Source organism: Magallana gigas, chromosome 5, assembly GCF_963853765.1.
Source record: "Magallana gigas chromosome 5, xbMagGiga1.1, whole genome shotgun sequence".
In the NCBI taxonomy this organism is placed as follows: Eukaryota; Metazoa; Mollusca; class Bivalvia; order Ostreida; family Ostreidae; genus Magallana; species Magallana gigas.
In genome coordinates this window covers 37,635,547-37,648,014 of record NC_088857.1, presented here as the reverse complement: position 1 = coordinate 37,648,014, position 12,468 = coordinate 37,635,547, and the positions used below count along the sequence as shown (strand labels likewise).

Below are 12,468 nucleotides of genomic sequence, written 5' to 3'. Positions count from 1 at the left end.
TCGCAGACGACATTCTGCTCTACCGCAGGACATTAGACTAAAGCATTCTACAAGAGTTTTACAACATTAGAGAAAGAGACTGACAGACGTCATTCAATTTATAATTATGTAAAGTAATACGGATAAAAAAGAAGCGGAATCCCATCAATAACAACTGCACCTTAAATGGACGATTAGACTCCAGTTTGTTTGTTGTAGGCGAGTAGAAGACTAGGAGCAGAAAAGCCAAATGATCCGAGACTTAATGGTGTACGTTATAACAACTCGGGTCACAATGTGATGACATGTAGATATAACATCGACTAAATATCACACCCACTAGGCTCGGCAACCTGAAGGAACTCCGAGTTGTCTTCGCAATTCATACTTTTACAATTAATTTTACATTATAACATTAAACTGTGAAACCAGTCTCCCGATCACACTGCTACTGTCAAAAGTTTAGATGACTTCAAGGCAGGAATTTAAGAAGAAGATGCTGAAGCGGTGTGAACGACTGTGTGTTTATGCCACATTGTGTTTGTTACATTAAGATTAATTAACAATCGAAATATAATTAATTATTGCTGTTTCTGAGTTCAGTACGATGATTTAGCTACCCGAGAAGTACAATATTGCAAAAGGGTAGCCAAATGTTGTTCGGGGTATATTCTGAACTACATGGTGTTCGATTGGATATTCTAAAGTACAGAGTATTCGAAGAGATATTCGGAAGTACAAACGAAACTTACGGTTATTTTGGAGGACATATTCGATAAGATATTTATTGTGAAGTAAATAGCGTCTGAAATACCGAGTATATTCTAAAATACAAAGTGTTTGTTATGATTTAAATATGAAATTTTGATGAGGTATTTTGTTGCAAAGGGTGTTCAGGGGATATACATGTAAAGTATTTTGAAGTACCGTTTTCTAGAATGGTTCGATGATGTGGAAATACAAGAAGAAGCCAAAACTGGGACATTGAATTAACAGAAATCTTGTTTTGGTTCTTGGTTTTATAGGTTGGGATTAAAATAAGGTTTATATCATCTTGCTTAATATTGGCTTATTAATGATAACATACACCCAAGAGAGTAAACATATTTGCAGCAGTCCTGTAAAATATTAATGCATCAACAACCAATAATAAAGCTAAGGCAGGTTAAGTTAGAACTGTTGAGATATTTTCATAAAAAATACTTTTTTATGATGCATTTATTTGATGCTGGATGAGGTTTAGTTTTTTGGAACAGGTCACATGTTTTATACATGATAGCTTGCATAGTTGATTTAACTTTATTATAAATTAAACGCAGAGGTTGCTTCATATGCAGAGCCTGATCTCCATTATCAAGGATGCTAAAGAAATCTCCTACCTCACTCAAACCTGCTCGATAGATAGATGTGTTTGTTGATAAATGATATAACATGATTCCTATGATATAGAATTGTATGATATGAAACAATATTGTTTGATATGATACAATATGATATCATATGTTATATTATAAAAAGTTATATGATACGATATGATATTGTATCCTTTTTTTTATATTTTATGATATGATATTGTGATGTATAGTATTGTATATTATGATACAATATTGTATTATATTAGATTGTATTTTTAATTTATTATTTTATCACATGATACAATTACATAAGATATTGCAAAATATTATATTGTATCATACAATATTGTATATTCTATAATATTGTATCATACAATATTGTATAATATGATATTGGTTTCTTTAATATAGAATTTTATAATATGAAATTGTATTATATGGTATTGTTATATTATATAATATTGTATCATACGATATCGTATGATATGATATTGGTTTATATGATATATTATCATATCACATGAAATTGTATTATATGATATTGTAATATTTATTATTGTGTCATATGATACATATAATATTATAATGTATTTTATAATATTTTACTTTATCACATAGTATTGTATCATTTGATAAGATACAATGTTGGAATCAAATTATATTGTATTTTATGATATTATATCATATTATGTATCAAATATGTTTCAGTGTCATACAATACAATATCATACTATATTATACAATAAAATATCATGTTACAATGTTATGATGTATTATGTAATATGATATTGTAATATGATACTATATTGTATTATATTTTACGATATTGTATTATGGGATCAAATACAATAAGGTATAACACAATGCAATGTTATATCATATGTTACAATATCATATCTCATTATTGTTTATTACGGTATTTAATTGTATTATATGATATATATTATAAATATGAGATGATGCAATATTTAATTTTATATCATTGTATTGATTAACATATGAACATATGATTATCAAAAAATTTATCAGATGATATACGATATTTTGTCAAAACAGAATCCATGAATATCCAAGATCATAAAGTATGATTTTCATATAAAATGATAAAGGTGGTCTTATGAAGGTGATGTCTCATAAGGGTGATGCTCCGTCTCGGTGAGCTTAGTAATTTATGATTACCTATGTTTTTAATATGTACATGAAAACCAAGTAGAATATGATGGTTCGGATTGGTCAAATGGTTTATCCTTTATATGATACATTAATACAATCAGGCATTGTTCTATTTTTAGTAGTCCTCAATACATAAGATATCTATGTGGCATAGTCTACATTCATTCCAGGGGCACCAACGTAACTTCTGAAAAGTGCAGTGGTTGGAGACCGAACAAGCAGTATACATCTTCAAAAGACAACGGTTGCTCTGGGTGTCTGGTTGTAATCTTGAAGTTCTGTAGTATATTGGCCACAAGAGAGTACATAAACATGTCTGCTACGTATTTTCCTATGCAGTATCGTGGCCCTAAATTGCATAAAAATATTCATCACAAAACATTTGAAAACTATTGATACAAATGAAGATTTCTTATAAAACGTTTTCCTCATTAGAAACCATCGACCACTTTGCGTTATTGAAATGCATAGAGACTCAGGGTTTGTTTCGGGGCCAACAGTTGCTTTATATTTTCAAAGTCGGATAAAATTCTTATAAAACTGAAATATATGCCAATATTTTCAATTTATTACAATAAAATTTAAAGTGCACCTGCTCCATAAGGACTGAAGCACCTCTCTGGAAGTTGCCCCTCCAAATCGATCCCAAGAAAGCGGTCTGGATTAAAGATATCCGGATCTTTCCAGACTTGTCTGTCCCGGCACGTAGATTTGCAATCGATCATCATGAACGTGTCCTTTGGGATATCGTATCCCCCAACCTGGATGTCCTGTATCGGACAGTGGAAAACCGTGAAGGGCACTGAAGTCAAACATCAGTATTAACACAATGAATACCATCAAAGAGCATTCTGATTAGTAGTCTACAGAAACCGTACACAAAACACGCAAAACTTTTAACCTTGAAAATTCAATATCAACAGTAAATATGGATAGTAGGGGTCTATATTTACCCCTGTATGTAATTTTTTACCAACACATAATTTTGCACGATATTTGAATAGCGGTACCCAATTCCTGTTTCTAAAATGCGTCAAAACATTAATGCGAGACACAGATTTTACAATAATAAACTAATGATTGTCATATAAATTACATGTACAGGGATTTGTAAATTATAGGCTCTGGGGGGTCTATTTAAAAAAAAAGGAAATAATATATCTCCATACCCGGTGAATACAATCTTTGAATTTCTTTGATGGTTGCCACGGTGTAAGGCGTCCTTGACCTATCCTGGGATTGTACTCTCTGACCTTGGCCAATCACCTGTCATCACAGAAACAAACCCTCTAAATCAACGTACGTGTTAAAGTTAAATATTTGGTCATCTGCAAATAATGACATATACTTTCAAAATTACATCAGGGTCACTCATTTGTGTCAAGGAGGGAATGTGGTCAACAAATTACCCATAAAATCTACATTAAAAATTTTAATACGATATTTTATCAATAAACTTTTATTTAGTAAAAAATTATGAAATATTTTAAATAAAAAAAATTCCCACAACCTTATACAAAGCTCTTTTTCCAAAGGAGAATAATAAAACCTGAAAAGGCCACGACTATTTGAATTTATTTGAATATAAAATTTCATTTTGTTCTGGTTGTACAACAGGATGACGTGTATAATAGTAAGATTGTGATCAAAACCTCAATTCTATTTCTTCTAATATAAAGATTTCAGACCCATGGAAAGATTACTTAAATAAAAAAAATTCAACTTATCTTTACATATCTCTTAATATTACATAACCATGGGGATACAAATACACTTGGATTAATTTATTCTGCAAGTGCTGGGTAAATTACATATATGTAAAATGTGGGAATATTTCAAGCGGTAACAAATTAATCAATCAAAATTAATTCTGTTTTATTTTCACAAAATAAAGATGTGGGAACAGTTTCTAACAATAATAAGGGACACTTGTTATAAAAAAAATTGAAAATTCGTTCTACTTTAAATAAAATAATTAAAGAGAGTGGTTCTTAAGAACTATCAGCCCGAAACATTCTCTTCATTTTATTCGTTAAATTTCAGTTGCAGTGCAGTTTGTCGCAGTACTCTATAGACGACGTTTCTTTAAATAATAAGATAAATCCATGTACTACAAATAAATAAAAGTTATTATCTGAAAAGATTTAAGACCCATCGTAGTCGAGCTCACCTCCTTTTGACAATTGCGCCTTATACTATGCTAGATGATTTATCCGGATTTGTGCATTGATTTATTCAATCCAAACTGTTTTAAATCAGGGTTTAAGGCCGCACCAATATTTCTTCTTCGTCGAACATCAAATGCAAAAATAGCACGAGCGGGCGAGTGATTAGATAATAGAATTTATTTTTTTCGTGGGCAAAATTTTTAGGCGGTAAATTAATAAAATATATTTTTTTCTACTTGTTTCTGATTTATAAATTAAAACTTTTTAAAATAGTATTTTTAAAAAAGCGGAAATAGAACAGAAACAGCGCAGAATTTCCTGGATGCGGGAAATTATTGGTAACATTATTTGTATAGTTTTATTTAGATACGAGCGCGCGGGGTCCAACGAACAAGAAATTAGATTGGTGTGGCCTAGAGGGAAATTCTAGTATATACAGTTTCCGAAAATGTTGGATTTTGTTTCTTAGCAATTGACAATATAGGTATTGTATCTATCGGTTTGTTCATAACATGTATACATTTTATAACTGCAGAGGACTAGTTCAAATTGAGAAACGCGATGTTTCATAGGACGATCTATTTTTAGTCCAATGTAGAGAAAATCAAAAGTTATATGGACCTCCTAGGTCACGTGCAGGTGAATATTATACAATTATTGCTGTTTTTTAGGGTCAGTTCGATGATTTAGCTACCCAAGAAGTACGCTCGTTGAATATTGTACTTCGAGGGTAGTTAAATCATCATATTTACATTCTACTGTGTTTTTCCATTAAATTTGTTGATGATTAAATGCCTAACTAATCACTGCGTATGAATTAACATGTAATTTACATAAGTAGTTCCCAAACAGTGATTTCTATGTTATCTGTTAAAAATATATTTCATACATGTTGTCAAAGCACCATGTTTTACAATTATTTAACAAAAATGTTGATTTTATTGTTAAAAGCAAAATTTCAAGAGTTATTTTTCATGGATTATATTTTCATCCTCATCGATCTCAACTCAACAGTCGAGTGTGACAACCAGTTTAAAACAGCTGTTCTTGCTGTTACGTATTTACTCCCTCCGTGATCTGCAATTTGTATCGATTTATTTCAGTAAATAATTGATTTCATCAGTAAGGGAATGTAAATATAAGCATTAAATGATTATTTTTGACGTCGTTGTGTCAATACCTGCCTTCAGTTAAAGGTTTTCAAGAAGAAAATGAACAATTTTCATACCTTTCTTGTTTTAATACTGTTACTTTAGCTAGCCTTCCTAATTTTCACCGCAGACTGAACTTCTAGATAGGTTGTGTATTTCGATATATTCATGACGTTCTAAAAACATATCTAAATAATATTCGATATATTTTGGCATATTTAGCTTATATTTCATAGAAGTTAAGAAAAATTTAACCCCAATTTTGGCCTAAAATTAGCTTATTTCATGCTATACCTCAATTTTTTTTATATGTGACCCCTACTTGTATTACTTTTAAATGAGACATTAAATGTATGTCTATTTGTATGCAAAGTTTTGGAAAGATGACATTACTATAATTTTTTTTATTTGCGTTATAATTTGATTACTCCAAATTGTGTAACATTTGTTGTTGTATTCATTATGTACTGGCCTTTGAAGCCACCAGTAAAGCAAGAATTTTAAAACTTTGACTTAGATTTTACTTTTATAGTCACTTCTTGTGTTCAACTTCATATTGTATTAAAATCATAACTATATAATAGTTCAAACTATAAATATTTGTTTGATTTCTTCAAATTATCAATTTTCACGTCAAATTTTAGCAAAAATTTCAGGAAAATTATCATTTCTAAAAAAAAAAATGGCATGTGACATGGGTCACAAATAAAAACAAATGAACATTTTAGATCCCCATCTTTATATCCAAGAGGTTTTCGGATGATTGACATTTCTATTATTTCAGGTGCCAACCTTCTTAACTTTATTGTTGAATAATTGTTAAAAATGGGTTTTTACAACATGTATGAAATATATTTTTTAACCGATAATATAGAAATCAATGTTTGGGAACTACTTATGTAAATTACATGTAAATTCATACGCAGTGATTAGGTCGCTACATTTAGAGGCATTTTTATTTAAAGATCACATAATTTAATGAAAAACACAGTAGAATGTAAATATAAATACTTACATGGTTTAAAAAAGTGGTTTTAAAAAAATAATATGACTGATCCGGATGTTAAATGGATGTTCATGCATATAAATTATTTGTACAGTGATGTACTTACCAAAAAAAAAAGCAAATTTCTTTATTCGTTCAAATGAGTACATAAGACGATAATTCCTCTTGACAAACCTGGCGCATTTCCGATCTACATTTGGACTGAACTTCCGGGTACTTCACTAGCGCCATCAGTATCCATTTTGTGCTCATAAAAAGATTAACTTCTCCCGCTGTAAACATGTCAATCAAAGTCTGTAGGAGGTCGGCTTCTGAAAGTACACAAAGTTTACTGAACTGCAAACTACACACAACTGTTGAACAAAATAATGATTATCCTAGTTAACAAAATCATGAAGTGATTGCTAAAATTTAAATTTGGTCAAAATGAAATGCGTTTGCTTTCAATATGTATTTATCTATTTGTGATAAAAGTTGGAGTTAATGTTTAACATCCCAGTGAGGATCCCATCAAGGATCGGTCTTAAACGAAATCTTCATGGCACATGGTGAAATTACAACTCACTGTAATTTCATACACAAGATGTTATAGAACTGGCACCATAATTGATTTTTTTTCTGTTGTTTTTAAAGGTTTGGTTAATTAAGAGGTATTATTGACTTGAACATTCTGCTAAATGGGTGGATACAGACATCTCTTTTTTGTGACTATTGGAAGATGTGATTTATTATGAGGGTCATATATTATGTTCTTTACAACAACCTTTAATTCAATCAAAAGTCCGCTATCAATCCATGCACATTTATTCGTTAACTTACCAGATATATCGTTTTTCGATCCTTCCTGTTCGTAGTTTGATAAATAAATCTGAAGGAAATCTGTCGGCGGATCTTCGGGATTGTCTCTCTTTTTCTGAATTATTTCTCGGAATCGATTGAATAAAATCTCGTGATTAGCAGCAGCTCTGTTAATCTAAATTTAAATGACGATAATAAACACAATTTTGTTTCTAATAAAAGCATGGTATTAAATTACAGTAATCTAATTTTAATAAATTCAAAACTTTTACAAACTTTTGCCCGCTCAAAATTGGCCAAAAATGGAAGATAGTTTTCCGGATTGCCTGATTGTGTGAAAGCGAACAATTCTGCCAATCTGTTCCTGATTTCATTCATACCAGCTGGATCGTCGTGACCGTGTCTGATTTGAATAAAATGCATGTATTTTTCATTATACATGTATGTTTCCGTTTTTTATCTTAACATGATCAAAATCATTGGCTTACAGTGTTTTTGAATTTTTTTCTTACATTTTGATATTTTTTCCTATCTATTACTCCATTAAAGTATTTTCTAATACTTGTTCAGCCTGATTCTCAAAATCAAAACAAAAGTCTTATTGCATGTAGTAATACAGTATTCTTTGTGTTTGACTTATCAACAAAGTTTTGAATGTTTTTTGGAAGTGCTATAAAATCTCATGTCAATTTAATTTTAAAATGCATGCAGCTCTTCATACAAGAATTTGTAAACTGCAGTCCTTTGTACTTATCTTATTTAATTAATTGTCCCGAAAGAATCAACATTTTTTTTTCTGTAGACCATAAGGCATTAAAAATACAGAGAAAAAGAGGGGTCAATGCCCATCCCTTTGAGTGAGGGCGCATTTAATTTGACCTTTTTACAGTAAACATGAAATTTTTCCTGCATTGAAATTCATCGCCAGTTTTTCTAACCAATCAGGATATTTACATCAAAAATTGTAAATTATGCAAAAAGATCAAATTGAATATGGTGATTAAAAAAAACCAGTTATGTAAAGCCGCATAATTTTTTGCACCTAAAACTAAAATCTATCTGAATATCAGACTTTTTATAAATCCAATGCAATTTGTATAGTTATGCGTATTAGCGAATTTTGCCTTTAAAAAATTCAGATTTTTTCTGTATATCTGCAATGCTTTACGCTGACACTCAGTCGAATTAGTCACTATTGAAATCTAGATGTTTAACAGAGCCTATACATAAGCATATCACAAGTTATAAGTTTGCGTGCATAAAAAATATAAAAAGAGTTTAATTTTTATAAATGCATGAATTCATAATTATTTTTGCTATAGAAAACCAGCACAAAAATGTAGTTCCCGACAAATCTTTCCTGTTTATTAGTTTTGGATTGAATTTCTTTATGAATGTTGTGTAATAATGAAATAATGATATTTCTGTGCTAAATTTACACACACACACACACACACACACACACACACACACACACACACACACACACACACACACACACACACACACACACACACACACACATATATATATATATATATATATATATATATATTTTATATATATATATATATATATATATATATATATATATATATATATATATACATATATATATATATATATATATATATATATATATATATATATACTAACTTTAAATGCATGTAAAATGATCATATGTGCAAACTCGTCAAAATACTCTAAATTTACATCAATGATATATGATTCTTTTTATTTGTCTTGATATGAAAATTAACCTTTTTCCCAAAAGGAAAGCAGAAAGAAAGTTGAAAGAGGTCTGTCTGATAAGAAATTCCAGATCGTAGGCAGACGACGTGTCTTTGACATGTGACTGGAATACGTCATACTCTGCCGCTAGATAGCGCTGTAAAGATGTAACTACACGAGAATCTCCCTGTGCCGACTTCAGAACGTCTTGCAAAGCCTTCCATGTATCACCGTTGCTCCATAAAATACCTTAAATTGAAAAGGTTCACAATAAACGCTCTATACCATGTACAAAATCAGACGCCTGATAGTGTATTGACCAATATTTTAATTAATATGTATATTCCAGAAAGAAAGAAAGCTGAAAGAAGTCTGTCTGATAAGAAATTCCAAATCGTAGGCAGACGATGTGTCTTTGACATGTGAATGGAATACGTCATACTCTGTCGCTAGATAGCGTTGCAGAGACATCAAAACATGAGATATCAGAACGTTTTGCAAAGCCTTCCTTGTATCACCATTCTTCCATATGATACCTGGTATTGATAGTCCGATAATAAAAGCTCCATATCGTAACCAGAATTAGTGATTCAATTATGAATTGTGGTTTACCGAACAAAATTTTAAAACGTATGCACTGTATTGAAATCTCTGTATGCCAACATAACCATATCCAACATTCAATAAATTAATGGATATTACAATCTTTTCCAGTCAAAGACTTTTTTCACACTGTATTAATCTAAAAAAAATTATAATTAATGGACATAAAAACTAAGAGCGTATAAAAAATAGTCGTATAAAATTATTTCACTTTTACAATTTTTGTTTTATTGACCTGTTTTCAAGCATAATTATTCACCTTATTTCAAAAGAATAAAACAGACAGGAAAGAGATAACACTCAAATGAAAAAAATCCTAAGCCATCCGACACCCCTCCATCCCCCTCCCCCACCAAAAAATACAATACAATACAAACTCATTGATTGTTTTCCATATAAGTTAAAAAGATTCAGTAAAGGAATGATATCGCAGTAAACACTTTCATTATGTTCGTAATTTCCTTCCCTATTCCTTGTTTAAATTTCCTTCCCTATTCCTTGTTTGACAAGATAATCACTACCTTTATCCTAGATTAATAAAAACAGTCAAATTAAGTTCAGATCGACAAGCTATTAATACCTATTTTTCAGGGAGCAGTGAAGGACCCCCTCCCCCTTTTCAAATGAAGCCTCGATTAGGCCGAGGCCATAATACGTTAATGCCTCTTTTATAACTTTTAAAACTTTTTTATAGTTTGGCTTGTTACCGAGTTTAAATGCCTTCCTCCGCTTTAAGGCGTCTCCACTACCATTTTATACAGTAAATCACGCTTATAACGAGGTGTAAGGGACAGGCGATTTTGCTTCGTTGTAAGCGTTATTCGTTACATTCATTAAGATTACAACATATATATGTAATTAAGTCACTAGGAATGAAAATCATTTCGGTCTAAGCGTCAAATCTTTATAAGCGTGTTCGCTATAAACGTGTTTTACTGTAATTATCAATCAGATTCCAAAATTGGATCTCTCAAAATTTCAGTGGTTTTGTAAAATTGCTCTTGGATAAAAAGTAATGTCGATTCAAATGTATCATGATACTTCCGCTAACAAACGTACCTTTATGCCCCTGGATCCAACTGATTTGTCAAAATCAAAACCTCAAAAAGTTATAACAATCTCCTGTCATTGTATAAAACAAGACTAGAACAAGGACAGATGTTGAATAACAGTATTTATTATACTTTCATGTTAAATACTGAAATCTGATTGGTTTAGACGCAGTTTATAATCTGTTCTATTACCGTCAGCGTTAGCAACACACTTAGCAACGGGTAACACAACGAATTGTTACTATGTGCGTACGGTTCGCCAAAGAATTCACGTAATTCATATATAAAAGTACTAAAGTTTTCTTTAAAATTGAGACATTCAGTATAATAAAAATAGATAGTGCCTGTTTAGGAGGGTAAGAGTTGAAATTGACACCCATCGAAAACCATTGTCAATTCTGCTTCACTCGGTTGACAATAGTTTTCTCGGGGTGTCTATTTCAACTCTTACCCCCTAAACAGGCACTATATATTTATATAATGTATTGAGTCAAAGGTCATTTTAAGATAAATAGATATCATTTATTGTACTTAACTTTCCCTTTGAAGATCTTATTTGGAATGTACATCCAGTTCGGGTGTCTTGTGGTTAAAGCTCCGTTTTTTACTAAGATTTCATGAGCATATTTATATCCAAACACAAACACAACTTCATGGACCCCCATTTTCAACCTAAAGACATCGCCGTATGTTTTTCTAAACATTATGATATCATAATAAATTCCCTTTTTTCCTTTGAGCTGCAGAAGATTGCCAAAGATTGGCCATGCCCACGGCCCTGGGGGTAGACGGTACCGTCTCCGCGACATTGCACGTGCGGCAGCATACACGCATACTGCAATTGAAGAAACTCCGAGGAAAGTCCAAAGATCCGAGAATAAAGCCGCTTGTCCCTCCATGATAACCGTGTTATCTAGACAATTAAGTGTCAAAAAACATCACACAAAAAAAAACCACAAAACGGATGCATTTTAGTTCAGTGGATACATGTACTTTGTACAATTTTAATTACAAAGTGTGAGTAAATCATTAGTCAGAGCCTGTTTATCCACATGTTCCGAGTACACCTATTAGTCACTATTAATCAAGAAGAAAACATTTTTTTTTAAATTAAAGCGATCTTTAAATTCCATTATAATAATCAATATCATGTTGCGTATGCAGTGTGCATGTTTAATTTGAATAATATTGACTTTTTTCTTTTTTTTCTTTTTTACATATTTCATACTTAGTGTTCATACTGTCGTATAAGATTCTTTAGGACCCGATTTGTAGCACTTGATGACGACCTCAAAATTCATATTTGTTAATTTAAATTCTGCTGGGTGATACCCGCGCAAGCGCAAGAATTAACACTTGACACATAAGACATTATTATGATATAATGCTTAATAAGTTGAACCATTTTTTTGTTCATTTTTGTATCACTGTCCAATTTTTTTCCTTAGAACC

The 12,468-nt window shown here is 31.1% G+C and overlaps 1 protein-coding gene across 1 annotated transcript; it reads right to left on the bottom strand.

Moving 5' to 3' along the window:
- Positions 1-2,301: 2,301 nt before the first annotated feature.
- LOC136275519 (cytochrome P450 2B11-like) lies at positions 2,302-12,361 on the bottom strand. Its single transcript, XM_066084972.1, has 8 exons — positions 11,555-12,361; positions 9,391-9,613; positions 7,907-8,033; positions 7,652-7,805; positions 7,007-7,143; positions 3,677-3,773; positions 3,100-3,309; positions 2,302-2,856 (listed from the first exon to the last, which is right to left on the bottom strand). Exons 1-8 carry the CDS (start codon positions 11,913-11,915, stop codon positions 2,669-2,671), a joined length of 1,497 nt encoding a protein of 498 aa, XP_065941044.1. The 5' UTR covers positions 11,916-12,361; the 3' UTR covers positions 2,302-2,668.
- Positions 12,362-12,468: the final 107 nt, after the last annotated feature.

Bases quoted from the DNA above. Each gene is read 5' to 3' on its own strand.
- LOC136275519 (XM_066084972.1), bottom strand. From the start codon at position 11,915: ATGGAGGGACAAGCGGCTTTATTCTCGGATCTTTGGACTTTCCTCGGA. The intron at 7,806-7,906 runs GTTTGTAAAAGT...ATTTAAATTTAG, and splicing joins CCAATTTTGAGCGGGCAAAA to ATTAACAGAGCTGCTGCTAA. The intron at 2,857-3,099 runs GTGCACTTTAAA...TATGCAATTTAG, and splicing joins CTTCAGTCCTTATGGAGCAG to GGCCACGATACTGCATAGGA.